Genomic DNA, 19,458 nt, shown 5'->3' with positions numbered 1-19,458 from the left:
GGACAAAGAAATGCCAATGTTACATAAACTCTTCCAGAGTCAAGGAATACAGAAGGGGAAAGAAAGAAAACCTTCCCAGCTTGCATAAATAACTACTTAATTTACGACAAACTTGGCATTACAGGGCACTTGGGGAAGGGTGATCAACTGCTATCCGTGTGAGGAAAAAAAATTAACTTGACCCCTACTTCATGCTATACACACAAGAGATTTCTGGTAGATTATAGATCTAAGTGTCAAATGTAAAATAATAAAATGTGTTGATGAAAATATAGGATTTTTTTTTTTAACCTCAGAGATAGGAAAAGAAAGGAGGACTTCTTAAACAGGCCACAAAAGAGTACTAACCATAAAGGAAAAAAAATAATTAGAGGAAGTGTTTTCAATACATTTAACCAACAAAGGGCCATATTCGGAGTTTACTTAAAAACAAAACAAAAGACTATCAAATAAGAAATTGGACAGGGGACATAAATAAGCACTTAAGCATTTTTCAGAGTCCACATTCATTGGGAATTAGAGAAATGCACATAAAGAACACAGGAGAATGGCAACACTGACCGACAAGGAGGGGCTCGGGCAAAGAGGGACGCTGGGAAGGGATTGCTGCCCAGGATAGGACAGGGATTTCCCTGGAGGAGAAGAAGCCCATGGTGATTGGGGAAGAGGATGATGGGGGCTTCTGAGTAGCTTCCTGTTTCTTGACTCATGTGCTAGTTATGGTTCCACAACGTAAAAAGATAAAACAAAGAGAAAAGACAGGAGGGAGAGAGAACGGAAGGGGAACGGAGGGGCAATGGAGAGTCCATGGTATGCATCCAGGATGATGGCTGGTCCCCACCCTATCTCAGGCTTCCCTCAAGGTCCAAGGGAACATAGGGAGGCTGGGCACCATAGCTTCTCAGCTGAGCATATTGCTCACCCACACGTGCTCACGCTGATGTCAGAAGCAGGAGGAGGAGAGTGGGTATAGGATGAAAACCAGGCAGGACCATGGCAGTCACAAGTCACACATTACGTTGGGGCCGGGGTGGGGGGGGGGGTATGGAGGCAGGTAGTTGGTCAGGGCAGGGTTTATTCAAGCTTAGCATGAAGGTCACCAGAACAATGTGGGAATTCTCGTTGGCACTCAGAAAAAAGATTGCTCGAATCACACACACGGAGAAAAACCCAGATGTGTTTACGAATCTTATCCCACCATATTAAGCAAGGATTACAAATAATGATCAGAAGTATGCAGGTCACAGGGCACCTGGGTGGCTCAGTCGGTCAAGCATCTGACTCTTGATTTCAGCTCTGGTCATGATCTCAGGGTCATGAGATTGAGCCCTGCATTGGGCCCCACACTCAGTGGGGAGTCTGCTTGGGATTCTCTCTCTCCCTCCTTCTGCCCCTCCCCCCACACATGCACACATACACTCTCTCTCCAAAATAAATAAATAAATCTTAAAAAAAAAAAGAAGTATGCAGGTCACAAAACAGAGGCTTTTTGGTGCAATTGGGGAGTGACATCAGTTAGATATAGAAGGATTTTTCTACCAGCAACAAAGACTTTTAGAAAAAGAAACTGCCCTTACCAAATTGTATTACCACTGCAAGCAGACAAAAGTTCGGCCAAGAATGATACAGGCTCTTAGGACCCCAAAGCCTCAGCTCACCTTAACATTTTGTCTTGACTGAATTTCGCAGCTTTTAAAAAACAATATATTATTGGGCACCTGGGTGGCTCAGATGGTTAAGCGTCTGCCTTCGGCTCAGGTCATGATCCCAGGGTCCTGGGATCGAGCCCCACATCGGGCTCCCTGCTAGGCGGGGAGCCTGCTTCTCCCTCTGCCTCTCTCTCTCTCTCTGACTCTCATGAATAAATAAATAAAACATTAAAAAAAAACAAATATATTATTAATCAGATGGCATTTATAATTTTATGCATGTTATAAAAATTACACGTTTTGGAAAATACAGGGAAGAGTAAAGAAAGAATAAAAACTATCAATTCTATTACCTAGAAATACTCTAAATATGTCTCACATTCCACTGTGTTGAATTTTATGTTTTCATACAATTATTATGTGTGTGGTTCTATCATGTGTTTGGCTTTATTTTTATAAAGTTTGAATTATACTACATGTAGTTTTACTATTCTGCTGCCCTCGCCCCACCTTAGGAATATCATGTGGTGTATGTCCATGTCAGCAAGTACAGATCTGCTTAGCTTACAGCTAGCTATTAAGCATGCTCAGTGCATGGCACTCCATCTTATTGGACAATAACGAAGCCCCGTGTGTTGGAAAGCAAAATAATCTCCCGATTTCCCACCCCGAATTACTCCACCTTGATTAAAATAGGCATTTTGTAAAACTCTCCATGTTAATGTTTGATGTTCAGATTTATATGTATCTGTTTAGCTAGAAATATAGAGATACAGTCTTTCTCTTAAGATGGTTAGTTTCTGAAATCTCTGATGCTAACCCTTTGGGAGGAGGTAAAGATTACAAAAACATTGTATACCCTTATATTGAAATTAAGTAGTCCTAAAATAATAAAAATGGAATTTGAGTGACAGCAATAGCCACCAAGTTGTGATAGAAGTATATTTCACAAGGGCTACATATATCTAGTAAGAAAGTAACTAATTCCTGTTTTACTTGCAATTTTGGAGTATTTAAAGATCGCCACCAAAAAAAACGGAATTTAAAACATGTTCAAATGGTAAAAACTGAATACACGAATATTTAAGAAAGATGACCATATACTCATTCACTTTTGCTAAAATTTCAGCCCATGCTTCTCCCTACCTCACTTTGGATGACATTTATCCTACCATAAAGAAAAAGAAAAGAAAAACTTCCTGTCACCAAATTACTTAATTTGTCTGTGTCTTGACTCAAAAGCCAAAAGCTATGGCTTGGGCAACGGTCCTGGAAAAACCTAATATAAAAAAACTGTGAGTTTTACTCTAAAAATCAAAGTAAAACCAAAAACCCATGGAGAAAAAAAAAAAAATCCTCTAGACCAAACTGGAAATTTCTGTGGAATATACTGCCTAAAATTAATAATATCAAATTAAAAATTTAGGACTCTCAGGCTTCTAAACATCAGCATGTAATAAATGTTTGAGCCCTAGAACACAGGTATATACATTACCCCTTAAATCTTATAGGGACCAGATTTTAAAATAAAGCAAGTTCTGTATTGTCATTAATTGATGATGACTTGGAAATCTCAGGAGTTACATGCACAAAAGGAAAATTATTTCAATTGGGATTTTGGTCCTTCAAAGCTACTTGACATGTTTATGTTGGTCTACTTCTGCGAACACCGTGAAAGTCTGGGTTCCTGCAACCTCCCCAAATCACTACAGTATCTAGCACAATGCCCTGGATACTTGTCACTGGTAAGCACTTACCGATTGGATCAGTGTTGCATGTGCATAGGAATCAGTGAGTTCTGTGCAGGGTGCAGAGTTAGAAAATTTCTCCTTGTCGGTATGATACCAACTGGACAAATATTACACACGCGCAGTACCTGATATATAGGTGATCATTATAATTCTGAAAGTGGTTACTAGTCCTGATTCCTAATTCACAACATATAGTCAATGTGCTTTCTGCATAAAGGCACAAGATGGAAATAAATGTTTAAAATAACTTGGAATTGTAATTGAATCAGAAATAGTGTTATTTTCTAGGAAATGATTTCTCTTGAATGCCAGTATCTGCATGCTACCTCTGCTTCCCAGAAATAATTATCTGTTTGTTCATTTGCTGAAATATAGTTATGTGTGGGTAATTATAGCTATCACTTACTTTAATTGCCATCCTTTTACTGATGTGAACACAGACTTAGATCTTTTTTGGTATACTTAATTATTCCCTGGACTTGTGGTTATTTATCATCAGATTAAAGAACAGTTTTTAGTGTTAGGACATTTTAGTTGCATCACACAAAATATTGTGAGTATAAAGATGTTTATTTTGTGGGGAAATAAAGATATAAAAAATTCCAGCTAGACCATTTTATGTCCGGTATGATTTTCTTCCTTGCTGCTCAATGAATATACATGCTATTGCTGGGCATCAGGAAACAAATGGCAATTAAAGAATACAGTCATTACATTTGATTTTACATTTATCATTCTGTGAAGATTGTCTCTCTTTTTCATTTGCGTTATGTTTATCCTCGGTGCACAGTGAGGATTATCTGTGGCGGAAAGGGCTTTCTGCAGGGAAAGACTGGGTGAGACCATCTGCAGGAATGGAGGAGCTCTGCATTCTTTGCGTAGCCTCCAGCACCATATTGCAGCTCACACCATTGGAGCACCAAACCACAGTGATTCTGGAAACATCTAAAAATGGCTTTTGTCAGTCCCGCTCGAGATAGATCCAGAATGCTGGCAAAAGATCCTCTCGTTTGAGCCCATGAGAAAAAATTCAAATATACGTTTTACAGCATCACTTTGTTTATGGGGATTGTATAGATTCTTTGGAACTCATACTGTAGTCTGATTCAAAGGCTAACAGCCAGAGGAAGCAAGCCTTCACTTGAAAATCTGGAATATTGTGCAATTATCTATTTTCAGCAGCAGAAGGTAGCTTTGCAAAAGAAAGCCAGCTCCTTGGGCATTTAGAAAGCCCTGCCCCGCTCCTTCTGGCTAAGAATATTTTCAAGTCATCTTAAATAATTGCTAATTTGGACTTCATTTAATTAAATGTCCTCCACTGTGGTTGAAAAGTCGGGATTCAAAATGGCTGGGTTGAAATGCTGACTCTGCTCTTTCCTGGCTTCGTTGCATTGTTCCTGTGTTCAGACCCCAGCTCTGATGCTTACCAGCTCCATGCCTGGGAGCAGATTACTTAACCTGTCCAGTTCTCAGTTTTCTCATCTTAAAAATGGGGATAATTAAAGGACCTGCCTTATGGGATTGTTATGAAGGTTTTGTACAATAGCGCTGACACAGGTTAGTGCTCAATAAACATTACCTATACCCAGATATCATAAAAGCGTAGATGTTTGGGGGCTAGAAGGTCACTGAAAGCGTGTCCAGGAAAAGCAAAAATGCATGATGTAGATGAGGTACAAGGCAGTGAGTTAATTCATCTGAGACCATACGGATTATAATGCTAGAATCAATGCCTAATGACTTATTTACGCATAGACCCCAGTACACGCACATGTATAGTCGAACATGCATATCATTTTGGTGGCCTATGTTGGCATTCCGTGTGATGACAGATACTACAGTTTGGAGCCTCTGGGATGAATGGAAGTTGGGATAGGTGGGTGGAGTTCCAGGGAACTTGGATGGTTAGAGGATTCAAAATAATGTAAAGGACAGATTGGCAGGAAGAATCCTAGAGAAAGGCAGGTGCACATCAGTCAGTCAGAGCATTTATTAAGTGCCAATTGCATGCAGGCATTGTGCAATGTGTGCAGAGCCGTGGGAAATCTAAGCAACTCAGGATGTGCTCTGTGTGAGAAGAGAGCATACGTGGAGCGTTAACAATACATTTCAAGAGAGATCACAAAACAGGGCAGCCGGTGACAAGTGTCAGATCAGTCACATAAATAATGAGTGTTCTGTTGCCTCCACATGGAAAAGGAGATTCCTGTGAGCTGGGATTGTCAAGGATGCTCCTGGTGAGGATTGGGATTTTCAAAACGAATCAGATTTAGACCAGAAGGGCACACCTTTCAGTGAAGAAAATTTATTGCACAGTATCTTTGTGGCAGGGTTGAGAATGGGGTACTTTGATGGAATAGATAAGTAACTAAGATGAGAGAGAAAGTGGCAAGAGCATTGAATGCCAATTCGAAGAGTCTCTCTAGAACAGTAGTCTTGGCTTGGAAGTGGTGGGGTGCTACCCGCTATTTTGGAGAAACTTCCCTGATTGTGTTATTCAGAGTGAGCAGTGGAACAGAAACTTAAGTTGGTAAGAGCAGTTTTGTGTTCCCCCACCTGAGCTTTCGCAGGCTGTGCACCCCAAGGAGAATGTTCAAGAATGGGCTTGGGACAGGAGGCAAGAAGAGGGAGTGAGGGTGATCCAAGATGTTGAGGTTCTGGACAAGAGAACAGGGCACTCTTTAACAGAAGTTAGAAACAAAGTTTGAAGAGGAGGTTTATTCTGGGGGTTGGATTTGAAGTTCAAGACCTAGGAGGGACTTCTGGCTGTAGACAATGCTTATACATATAAGCATCATTATATATGCTTATGTATAAATGATGCTTATAGTTTGGGAGTTTAAGGGAAGCTCCAGGATGGAAAGATAGAAAAGGCAGAGTTTTCAAGGAAGCTGGAGAAGTGGGGATCATTTATAGCATCAGAGGAAAACATTTAAAGAGAAATGAGGGGAAAATCTGATGACAAAACCGTGTAGAGTGCCAAGCTTTGAGAAGTATCCCTTGAGAAGGGCAGACATGGAGATAGAGAATAAATGATCAGAGGTAGAGGAACACTGATGTCCAATTTCACAAACACCAAGAGAGGCATGATTTAAAGAGTAGGGCGTACTTGGTAAGCTGGGGGGACACGAAAGGAGAATCAAACCCCATTGCTGTTGACTAAACAAACTTGGGTTTGGACAGAATTTTAGGCATTGTGACTAGGAGGTACCAACTGATTCATTACATAAAGATGCCGAGCCACACCACCGTCTACAGCCTCCCCATGCTCTGTTCTTAGAAGACTTGACGTAAACCCATGGGGTTTTACATGAAGACTTTACCACCACAGAGGCTCTCCCTTTTCAACATCCCCTTACTCGAGGAGTCACGGAAGTCCAGGGTCTGGATCCATGCCACACATGATGGGCATACTACCCACCCTGAGCATCCTGGGGCAGGATTCATTACAAAGCACCCAGTACACAAGGAGAGGGAGCACAGAGCCTCCTCCCTCTACCTGGACCCTCAGTCAAGGCCGATGACTCCCTGACTCCCCCTCTGCCAAGCCCCAGTGCAGGGTGGCGTGTTCTGTAGAGCGTTGCTCTCTACTACGTGGCCCACATCAGGGCGAGGGGAATGCCTTCCCCAAGCCTCCGCCTGCTTTCTTTGAACAGAAGAGCGCGGTCTCTGGGGGGCAGGATAGGGATGGTTTCAGAAGACCTTAGCCTTTGCTGTAATTTGGACAAGCATGGCTCCTGAAAATGACGGTTTCATAGCAAGTGGGCATACTTAGCATTCTGAGGCCCACTGTTGCTGCCGCGGAAAGCACATGTGGAGGGCACAGAACTGTATCCGCTGGGAATTATCACCTCAGAATGCGGTCTGGGGAGAAGGCTGTGGCCACAAGAAGACTAGAGCACACTCATGAAAATGTGCGAGCCATCTTCTGGGATAAAGCCTTCCGTGGAAGTCAGTGAAAAAACGTTCCGGCTCACCTTAGATTTCCGCCCCCCACGGGTCAGGAAGCTTCAGCTCAGTAGGAACACAGTAGAATTCTCGACCCCGAGACTTGGGGGCTTTTCTGGGACCTTTGCATAGCACACTGTACTTGCACAAGGAAACCCCTGGCCTGCAGGAGAGACTCGTGCTCAAGAATTGACATTGACAGGTGAGATGACATGGTTTCCAGAGCTTTTTTTTTTGGTAAAGATAATGAGAAGTAAATGAAACAAGATTGAAATAATGAACATCCCAAAGCTTGGTGATGGGCACGTGGAGTTTCACTACGTTTTCTCTTTATTTTTGTATGTGTGTGAGATTTCTGTAATAAAAAGTTTTGTAACAACTTGTTATCTTGATAAATAACATGGGTAAGTTATCGTACTTCTTTGTCCATTTCTTTGAATATTTATTTATTGATTGCTTACTTTTAGGTTTATTACTTAGTGCTTATTTACTCTCTCTCCTCCCTATACATATTCTTTGCCCGTATTTTAAAATCTGACAGCAGGTCCTTTATTTTGATTTGTAGGATGTTTTAAGAATAATAGGGCTTTTTATTTAGTGCATTTAAATGTTCTGTATTGTTCTTTTTTAGTTTGCATTTTATCTTTATGATATTTTAGTATATATTTATTTTTAAACATTCAAATGGAGGTACTAATCCATTTTTTTCCTTCATGGGTTTTCTTTTTTCTTTCGGTGTCATTTTTAGATCATTTGCCTTTAAAATGTACTGCTTCTGATATGGCAACAAGATAAAATATTTTATTGGCCCCAAACAAAACAAAACAAAACAAAACAAAACAAAACTCTGCCTTCTAATGTCCTCAGTGCTTCCTGGCTATTACCTTATCCTCTGGCTCCCACTCCCTTGGCATATCGTCCTGAGTGAGCTTCTTCCACCTGTTTGCTACAACCAGCAAGGGTGTTCTGCACCCCAGGCTGGGGGGGTCTCAATTGCTCCCCCCACCTGCACCTTCGTGACGGGAAGGAGGTAGCATGCACGCCAAGACTGCCAGCACCCCTTCCTTCTCCCTCACCATCCCTCTGCACCCCCCCACATGCCCCTGCCCCACGCTGACACCATGTGTCCCCACCCTGTTGACCCTGCCATAGGTTCTAGGATCCATGATTTCTTTAGTCAACAAGTAAGAAAGGCCTCTTAACGCACCACTCAGGTAAAATGGTGTCTCATCACAGTCCCCTCTCAGAAACCTACGGTGCTGTCCATTGCCTACAAAATATCGTCAGACGTCTGTGGAATGTCACGTCGAGTGCTTTCCCTCGACCTTCTCTGCCTTCCAGCACATCCTGCAGGTTCCCCTGCCGGACACACCCTCTCAGAAGCCCTTACGTTGGGCATGGAGCCATCTGGAACTTCATCGTCTTGGAGTGAGTTCTCCAAGCAGACCCACCTCACCTTCACCTTTCAGAACCTTCTCCTCCCAGAAGGTTCAGATCCTGTGGTGTCTCCACCACCACATCCCTCCAGTGCCCTGCATCAGAATCCATCCCTGCTCTCTCCAGGATCCCGCTCAATGTCACCTGCCCCCCTGCCTGACCCGTAACTCATTCCACTCTAGGTTCTGGCTAAGAGCCGCTCCTTTATTCTTCATGGCATTTCCCAGTGCCTTATTCAGAGGGGGACTGTAAATAATTCTTAACTTTATTTAATTGACACTATATAAAGCACAATATGCTACTGATTTGGCTGAGTTTGTATCCTCAATGAGCTGAGTTTCTGTTTTTATTCAGGGAGTAAACTTCTGATTTATAATTCAGTTTTAAAAAGTGGACTGAAACGTTCTTCCCCTTCCTCAGATTCCTGGTCTTCGCAAGACGTCCATGAAGTGGATTCTTTAGACGTGGACGTTTGTCTTGCTCATCGGTCAGCACTTTGTTCCCCCCACCAACACCCACACTTTGGGCACTCCTCTTTCCCATGAGTCCCAGACTCTCCGCTGCACCGTGCAGCGTGGACACACATTTTACTGCTGACTCTCTGCTGATCTGGTTGCCTGGAATTCCAGCTTGTGACCGACTCAGATTTCCATCGTCCCCTCCACCTGGTTTAGATTCCAGACCTCTCTACCCCTGTTTGGCCCCTGTCCCACAGCTGCTACCCCAGTCTCTACTGCAGTATTCCCTAGCCAACCTCAGACGTTGCTGTTGCTTCTGGCCAGCACCCTTCTTCCCCTGCGGCCCCCATTGTAGGCCCGTCACTTTCCAGGTGGTGGCCCCAGTCTGCCCAGTCAGGACGAAGCTAAGCTTTCCGTGCCAAGGCATTTGTATATGGAACAAGAAGATTGATCGGGGGCCTTGTTGCGTGTTGATGGGGTCTTGTGGACTTCCCTGCAGAACTCACTCCTGTAATTGCAAAAGTGTGCAGTGATTTGCTAATGATCTTTAATTTAGGAAGCCTGTATATGTTTAATCAATTATACCATCCTGGTTAATTATGATTTTAGGTAAGAGCAGTAATCACTGAATAATTTAAGGTCTCTGGATTGAGCACATTTCATCAGGTGACTTTTCTTTTTTCAGGTATTCATATTTATTAGCAAGTCACTTGTGATGCTGTTTGATCTCTCCCTCCCCGGGGTGCGCAGTCAGGGATGATTTTTGCCTCCCAGGGGGGCGTTTTTGGCTATCACAGCTGCTGAAGGTCTACTACCAACAGGGGTAGAGACCAGGGATGCTGCCAAATGCCTTACGCAGGGCAGCCCCACGACAGAGAGGGAGGCAGCCCAAAGTGTCCGCCATGCAGAGGTCGGGAAACCCTGCTTCTATCTTGAGGGATCGTCAGTAAAACCCTTTGGTGCCTCACAGGTATTTCTGTATGATTTTGGTGGGGGATATAAATTTCCTCACACCCGTTGTTTATCCTCCGGGGTTGGTTAGGAATTGGTCTGCTGTGAATACACAGGGGTCCTGACCTCTTCTGCATGGAACTCCACCCAGTCTCTTCCTTCCCTCGGTGTGTGCAGCGAGCACGAGTCAAGAGAATTCATGCGGCGTCTTATCCGTCCTGAATCCCCCTCTGCCTCCCTGCGACCCCACAAATGAAATGCAAGCTTCCCTCTGTGGCAGTTGAAGGACCCCGTTCACTCTGTTGTCCACATGCTTCTCCCTCCACCATTGCTGCTTCACCGAACTATCTTCAGTCTCTAGAAGTTTCCCTCCCTCCCCCTCCCAATACCTCTCTCCTCCCTGCATGCCACCATGGAACATTTCTTCGTTACCACTTTATTGTTTTTCCAGCGTATTTCCCCTTTTATTAAATGGAACTGCAACAGTAATTTGTGTTCCCGTGTTCCCTTGGGAAATTTATTATTCAAGGAGCATTTACTGACCGTCCTTTCAATCCACGAACTATAACAGTTCACGTTTATTGCAACAAGTACACAGCTTGTCTTATTTGGGGCAAGGACACACTTAACTGCTTGTCGGTGTTGACCTCCGTAGGTTTACCTGAAGAAGATGGATTCTCCAGGTTGTCTGTGAGCAGCTCCACAACATCCTCATTTCAGAAACAGAGAGAGAGCCACACCACTCAGGTAATGACCCCCACATTGTCACAGTTGTAATAGAAGCTGGAACTAAGGGGTGAGCAGACCCTCATGACGGTGTGACCAAGAACGTGCATTCCCCCTGGACTAGCAAACACGGTTGTTCTCACTCCGGCCCTAAGTGTCTTCAGCTCAACATCCTTCTCTCTCCTCCTCTATCTCCCAGCTTTCTGCTGGTTAGAAAGAGAAGAAGAAGAATGCCCAAAACAAACAAAAATTAATGAATACTTTTAAGTTGAATATTGTAGACGTAATTTATGTTGTGGCATTTAAAAATCACTGTCAAGTGAAGATGACATTACATCCCCGGAGTGATGTTAACACTTTCTCCACGTTTGACCTCAGCCCAAATAGGAGGACTCTGGGTGCCAACAGCGTGGGAATAAAAGGCTTGAGGCACCTGTGGTTTTATGCCACTATATCTGTTTCTACCCCTGAAGTCCACATAACCCAGATGCATTTGTAATATGGTACATGGGGGCGCCTGATAGAGCACGGGACTCTTGATCATGGGGTGGGGGGTGGTGAGTTCAAGCCCCACTGTGTTGGGCGTAGTGCTTACTTACAAAACTAAGTAAATAAAAAAATATAGTGAATGATGAGAACGCTATAAAATCCAAATGAGATTACAGTTCACAAAACTGTTTTTGACGTATTTCAGCGATTTTGTGTATATGCTTAATGTGTTTGGCCTTAAAAAATTCACCAAAGTAAGATTATCACTTCAAGAAAATAAAACAAAAACACTAGGATTTTTAGAAAGGGAAAGGATTTTTATCATATAATCTAGTGTTCTTTTTATGCTGAATTTTAAAATATGGTTTTAATCATTATCTTCAGAAAGATGAGTTTGCAATCAAGGTGACACAACCAAGAATATATCAAAGAGCTTGTTATCAATATAGTCAAAATTATTGCTTTAGCAACAGGATTCTTATTTTGCATGAAGCTATGGTACAACTTTCATGATGCCAAATATCTACATAAAAATCTTTAAAAAGGGGCGCCTGGGTGGCTCAGTCAGTTAAGCATCTGCCTTCGGCTCAGGTCATGATCCCAGGGTCCTGGGATCAAATCCCATGTCGGGCTCCCTGCTCAGCGGGGAGTCTGCTTCTCCCTCTGCTTCTGCCCCCTGACCCCTGCTTATGTGCTCTCTCTCTCTCTGTCTCTCACTGTCAAATAAATAAATAAATAAGATCTTTTACAAAATACTTTTTAAAACTTCGAGTATCCAGATGTTTCCATAAAATCAACAATCCAGCCAGTGATGCACTTTCATCTGAATATTTGGCCTTATATAGACAGGTCCATTGTTATCAGATGAGATTTTTCTAAATAACATTGATGAGGGAGTGAGAAAAATCAGTAACTTTAATCTTAAAAATAAATCTTACAATAGGCAGTCTGCTGAAATCACAATGATATATAGGTACTGAAATAGGAAGAAAACACAGATTGGTTGCAGTAACAGATCGTCCTAATCTCCCCTCTGTTCCTTAGCGATGCATTTACTTTACTTTGTAAGCCTTACAGATGCTTTATCTAAGGTAATTCCCAGGGGAGACCCACTTGTAATGAACACTGGTTTGATTTTTATTATTATAAGACTGATTCCTGTACCTTGGAGCACAGCGGTCGGCCAGGAGATGCCCTTTCCAGGGCTCCCACGACAACGTGGTTCGTAGAGAAAGGGGTGATTTTGCAAGAAGGCGCATAAGGTGGGCATCTCTTTCGTGGATTTGGCTAAGAAGCAAAGAGAGATGGGAAAGATCTTCAGGAATAAGTTTCCATTTCTAGTTGTAAGTGCGGGCATTCTGCTCAGGTGCAAATTCTCTGCCTTCAGTGACCTCGTGGTGCCTTTTTTCAAGGAAGCAGGGAACCAGGCTCATTTTCTTCCCTGCAAAAGTGCAGGCATCCTCATGGTAGGACACATTTCTCACTGTTGAAAAGCTCTAAGACTTCTGTCTTGTATGGCATTTGTACAGGAAACACGGACACCTACAGACATACTGCCTGTTAGATTTTCTACTGATGCAACTAGGTAAGAATTCTATAAAGTCAGTCCTGGACTGATTGGATCTATAGCAGTAAAATTAAATGTTGACTACAAATTAAATTTCTTGTTGTGGAGGTCTATAGTCTAATTACCATCATCCGTGATTTTAGTGAAATCTCTTTAAGAAAGACAAAGTGTATGTGTGTTATTGTAGATAGAGAAAACAGGAAATAGATTTGGTAATTTGCCAAAGATCATAGGGGAAATTCAGAGTGCATGCTTTGAATGGATGCCAAGACTGTAAGTCCTGTTTCTGAGAATGAACTTACCAAAACCCATTTAAAAAAATGGAGGAGTCATCCAACTTTTTCATAAAATTTGAAGAATTGTTGGTCAAGATAAAAATCGAGGTAGCCGTGGTGGACATTTGTGGCTTAGCTTTTTAGCTGCTGATTGCATGTTAAGGCTTCTCACGATGAAAACATAAGGGAAGAGACTCACCCTTCCGTCCTTTGGGAGCTCGACAAGCACATGCGGGATGGGCTAGGTCAGTCCGTCAGCTGTGGATTATGGAGTGAGAGACATATGATGGAAGGGACGCCAAGAGTAGATGTCCCCAAGGGGGTGACATGTGGCTGAGGTGGCCCCCTTCCGTGGCAGTTGTTAGGCGGCGTATGACCACTGCCAGCCACTGAACCCACCTTGATCCCTGCCCCCTTGCCACGCCGTTCCTTCCCGCCTCATGCCTTTCTCTCACTTTCCAATAAGGGTTCCACCCGTTGAGATGTGCAGAGTTTTCATTGCCTGCAAATAAGAATTTTGACTGACGCTGATAGAGATGTAAAACATTTTCTGATGAGGGTCACACCTCAATCAATACTAGTTGTTCCTTTCCTCGAGGTGCAGCGTAGAGACAATGCCGTTTACGTCCTATGCCGTCATACATTTTTTACAAATTTGCAAAACATAATGACTTTACATTAGAGCAGTGAAAGTAAATTTCATTTGAAATATTTGAAAATCGTGAAAGCTGGGACATCCACGCATCTTGAATGTGGCTGAGTTCCTGTATGCTCCTCCTAGGGGAGGCTCGGTAGGTCCTTGCTGTGAGCAGAGCAGCACAGACATGACCTCGCAGGGCACTTAGTGCAGGTACACCCAGCAGTGAGTGTGTGATACCAGGTGGTCCCACGTGCTGGCCCCGCCGGGGAAGCTTTGGGGGACACTTCCCACCGCTCAGCTCTGCAATTTCCTAGGCTGTAAAAGCCACTTCAGGTTGGTTTTGAAATTAGACAGTATTTATAAAAATAATATGCCATTTATCCACTTGCTATTTTGTGAGATGTAAAATAACTTTTTTTAAAAAAAGTGCGTGCCGTTTGGCACGATGAGATCCCTCCGAAGTAACTCAGCGGGAGGAGCCTCAGCAGGGAGTGAAATAGTGAGAACACCTTCCAACCCAGAGTGACTTGGCGTTTTTTGCTGTGCTTGCAATCCTCTGCTGACTCAGAAGTCCGGGTAACCTGACACAGGATCCCCGTGGATTATAAATAGAGCAAAATCGTGAACCATGCGGCGGGTGGGGGCCCAAAGGCAGGAGGGTCCAAGGAGGGGATGGATAAAATAAAATGCTTGGTTCTTGCCCTAAGCCTGAAATTGCGGGTTCTACATGGGCTTAGGGCTCTACGCTTGATATTGAGGAATGAGCCATTTTCGTTTCTTGTTTGAGCATACCTTATTTGTATTTACATCCTCCTTTTCACTTCTGCAACTTCTGCTCCACGCTGTTTTATTCCTCTCAGGTGTCTGTGCTCCACAGCGATACGTGATTTATGAGCTTTGATTTCCATTGTGGGCATTTATCGTATTCCTTGCCTAACTTTTTGTTACAATTTTTTAAAGAGCATAAAACATTATTATTAATATCTGTCATATTCAAATATTCATTGTCAGAAATCACTGATGGTCTCTGATAAAATAGTGGCAGTCCAGCACCCGGGAGCTTAATAAATATCCAGCCTGCTCCCAACACAGCCACCGAAGAAAGCCATACCATAATCAATGTACAACTGATCCACAATCAAGAGACAAAGTGTTATGTGGTTTGTCTTACTGACCCATCAAAGAAACCTTTCTGTAACGTCACATGTCAGCAAAATGAAGTGTTGCAGGGATCTAAATAAAGCCAGCACCTTCCTAAAGTATGCATTGTATTTGTCACGTGGGCTGCCTGAAATATATCCTGGCAGGGAAAAGAAACAGTGCGCTAGATAAACTAACAAAATGCAGACACATTTAGTTCAATCATTAAGGGATAATTCTAAAGCACATGGTAGGAAATAGAAATTAGATAAACACTTCAAAAGGAAATATATATGTATTTCATTTATAAGCTACAAACGGAAGCCGATCTAGCAGAGAAAGCTCTTTCACGGAGCTGAGGTTTCAGGGAATCAGTATGCACCCCTCGTGACTTCCATATTACGTGCAAGAAATGAAGGCAGTAAATTAATTTGATGGTATGGGTTGAATGGCAACGTTTTCAACAGAAAAGAGACAAATCCTGTATAGATATATAGAAACTTGGAAAATAAAAAACAAAACCAGATCTTGTTTTTTTTCTTGATTTTTCTTTCATAAAATTATACCGTACGTAGATCCGAAATGTATTCAAATGCATAGTGTTTTTATAGTGAACACGTTGACTATTATCAATGAGGAGATCATTCAATCTTAAGAAATATTAGAAGAATGAGAAATACAAAGGTCTCATGATATCTCTGCATGATCACCTTCCAGTTGGGAAAGCTGCAGTGAGCCCACACCATTGCACAGTGGAGAAAACGTGGTTGAGGACAAATTCCAGTTAACTTAAGAATTTCAATGTTCATTTCATTAACTAAGTTTAATTTTTAAAATTAAATAAAAGAAAAGAAAAAACAAGAAGAACTGGGTATGAATCCCATAACTGTTATTTAACTTGGGGGTAGAGAAAGTAGCGATTTGTTTTCAGATTGATTAAAGAAAATATATATAACCTGACAAGTCTGCCCTGCAATATAACAAATGCTTAAAAACAGTGCTTGCTCTATTATCTTGGTATTCTCCCCCCACACCGAGGTCAGTATTCTGAACATCAATTCTGATTCTAAATAGTAGATGCTATCTAAAATATGCGGGAGATTAGACCGAATCGGCAGGACCCTGCACTTATCTGGGATTTGGTTAAAATGTGGCATGTATGTGATTTTCAAAAATATTTCGTGGTGGAATACTATAAACTTAGGGTAAAGAAGCACAGTGAGCAGTAAAACACCCAACTTCAGTAAATCTTAACATCTCCCCATATTTGCTCTGGCACCATATATTCTAGAGAAATCTATCTCCCAGTTCCTAACCCCCCACCCCTGCCTGCCACACTGGGGTGAATCCTGTCCTGAAGTTAGTGCAGAGCCCTCCATGCGTGTTTGCACTTTTACTAATATGGATGTAGCCATAAATTGCATCATGTCTATAGATAATAATGGATGCTTGGCATGCTTTTAAAATCATGTATCCCTCTGAGCAGATTACTTCGCAGATACTTGTACTTGTTGAGGTGTTTTCCCCCACTTTGATACATGGTGCTCTCCTTTGCTGTCTTATTCCGAGTACTAGCTCCAGGTTAAATGTAAAGGCCTTAAGGTGGGGCTGTCCCAGGGAAGGAGTAGGAACGGAGATGACAGTGGACACGCTCTTGCGGCCACTGAGCACAACATGGCTTTCAAGTTCCCTCAGCAGGGAGCAAATCTACTGGAAGAGAAAAGGCCAAAGGAACACAACACCCCATCGGGAAGGGTAGGTCTCACCCTGCTGCCACCTCTGGGCCCAGGGGCTAGCTGTGTCTCTGGCAGCCCCATTGTCTTCCTCCAGACCTTCACAAGGTGGTCGGAGGTGTCACTTGGGATCCTGAGAAACCTAATCCAGTGAGCTCCATGCAAGATGCAGGAAAATGATGCTGAATGCCCAGGGACAATATGGTAGCAGGGACTTTCCTGCCCGAACATTTATGAGAGGGCTACAACCGGGGCATTAGCAGAGATTCTTACTGGTACCTCTAGAAGCCCTCTTTCAACACCGTAAAACCAAATTGTATTACTCACTTTTTAGGTGTAAACATGCCTCCTCCACTTTCAACTTTTCTCAGAAACAAGTTTCACAGAGATACATTCATGACATTTCTTAAGAACAACAGGTTTGCAGGGCGCCTGGGTGGCTCAGTCGGTTAAGCGACTGCCTTCGGCTCAGGTCATGATCCTGGAGTCCCGGGATCGAGTCCCGCATCGGGCTCCCTGCTAAGCAGGGAGTCTGCTTCTCCCTCTGACCCTCCCCCCTCTCATGTGCTCTCTTTCATTCTCTCTCTCTCAAATAAATAAATAAAATCTTTAAAAAAAAAAAAAAAAGAACAACAGGTTTGCAGTTTGACCAAGTGGAGTGGAAAACTTGATCAAAACCAAGTTTCCAAGTGATTACCGTTACAGATAATGCCACAGTGAAAATCATAGGATATGCCTCTAACTCGTAAGTAGAGAAAAATATCCGAAGTTTTCCCCTTTAAATGAAAGTGCTGCATTTCTGGAGATGCACATTTTCAACATAGGAGTGACTGCCAATTATTCCCCAAAATAGTTGTACCAATTTATACACCTCTAAAAGGGAATATTTCACATTTCTGTTTTGGTAATCTCTTGGTTTAATGAATGATTTTTTTTTTTTTTTAACCAATGTGATTAAGTGTAAAACATCTTATTGTGGTTTTATTTTGCCTTTCCCTGGTTGCTATGGAGCGTTTTCATATGTTCTCAGACCTGGTAGTCCAAAGACATCCTTTTCCTATTTCTGAACTGGTTTCCGTGAGTTTCTTGATGATTTTCAGGAATTCTTTACATATCCTGGGTAATATTCCTTGTCAGTTGCATGCATGGCAAACACTTGGCTTATAGTGTTTTCTTAGTCTAACTAGAAGTTTGTCAACTCTATTGATCTTTTAAAAATAGCTTTTGATTGTATTGATATATTCTATTATTTTTCTGTCTCATTGATTTCTGTGCTCTTTAGTATTTCCTTCCTTTCGCTTGCTTTGGGTTTAATTTGTTCTATTTCTAAGTTTCTTAAATAGCAAGCTTAGATTATTGATTTGATGCCTTCTTTTTTTCCCTAATAGTATTTAATGCAATAAACTTCCACCTCTAGCTGTGTTACCTGTATTTGGAACATTCTGATATGTTTTGCTTTTATTTTCATTCAATTCAGAATATTTTCTACTTTCCGGTAGGACTTCCTCTTTGACTAATGTTGTTTATTTTCCAAATATTTAGGGACATTCCAGATATCTTTCTGCTTTTTATTTCTGGTTTAATTGCATTATGATCTGAGAATATGCTTTGTATAATTTCAGTTTTCTTCAATTTATCAGGAATTACTTTATGGCCCAGGATATGGTCTATCTTGGTGGAATTTCCATGTGCACTTGAAAAGGAGTATTCTGCTCTTGTCGGATAGTGATCTGGAAATGTCTATTGGGTCAAGTTGGCTGACAGTGTTATTGAGTGCTCTGTATCTTGGCTGATTTTCTGTCCACTTCTTTTATTGAATTCTGAGAGAGCATCCAAGTCTTCAGCTATAATTGAGATTTTTGTCTACTCTTCCTTTCAGTTTAACAGTTTTTGCCTCATGTATTTGTAAGTTCTGTTGTTAGATGCATGGACCATTAAGATTATTACATCTTCTTGGTGAATAGATCTATTTATCATTATGCATTTTTTTCTTTTTTATTTCTGATGATATTCCTTCTTCTGAGGTCCACTTTGTCTGAAATTAATATAGCCACTTCATCATTCTTTTGGTCATTATCAGCAAGGTATGTTTTTTCCATCCATTTAATTATTTTTAGACAGCTTTATTAAGATATAATTCACATACCATACAATTCAGACCTTTAAAATATACAATTCAGGGTTCTTGTGCAACTATTACCACAATCTAATTTTAGAGTGTTTTCATCCCCTCCTCATCCCAAAGAAAATCCATCTCTTTTAACCTAATTATGTATCTATTTTTAACTCGTGATTTTTATAGACAAAATATGGACGAGTCGTGTTTAATTTTATCCAATCTGATAGTCTTTGTATTTTAATTAGTATGTTCAGACCATTTACATTTAATGTAATTATTAATGTGATTGGCTTTAGGTCTGTCCATTTTCTCTTATTCTGTTTCTCACCACCATTTTTGTTCATCTATTTCCCAATGGTGCTTTCTTTTGGATTATTTGAATATTTTTAGTACTCTATTTTAATTTATCTGTTGGTAATTCAACTATGTATCTTCATATGTATTTTTTTCATAGCTGATTTAACAGTTGTTATATTTACAAACCTAACTTTCAGTCTATTTGCAGTCAACCATATTGTTCCTTTTAACCTCTTTTACTGACCTTTACTTTATAGTCGCCACATACATTGCATCTA

The 19,458-nt window shown here is 41.7% G+C and overlaps 1 protein-coding gene across 2 annotated transcripts in view; it reads left to right on the top strand.

The window, feature by feature from the left end:
* Positions 1 to 19,458, top strand: part of MYO16 (myosin XVI) — a 574,777-nt gene that overhangs the window by 538,532 nt on the left and 16,787 nt on the right. For both annotated transcript variants that reach the window (XM_032402627.1, XM_032402626.1), the window contains exon 34: positions 10,850 to 10,941. In XM_032402627.1, coding sequence (XP_032258518.1) covers positions 10,850 to 10,941 — 92 coding nt within the window. The remainder of the gene's footprint in view (positions 1 to 10,849; positions 10,942 to 19,458) is intronic.

This window comes from Phoca vitulina, unplaced genomic scaffold, assembly GCF_004348235.1.
Source record: "Phoca vitulina isolate PV1807 unplaced genomic scaffold, GSC_HSeal_1.0 scaffold5, whole genome shotgun sequence".
NCBI lineage: Eukaryota > Metazoa > Chordata > Mammalia > Carnivora > Phocidae > Phoca > Phoca vitulina.
This window is presented reverse-complemented; position numbering and strand designations above follow the sequence as displayed.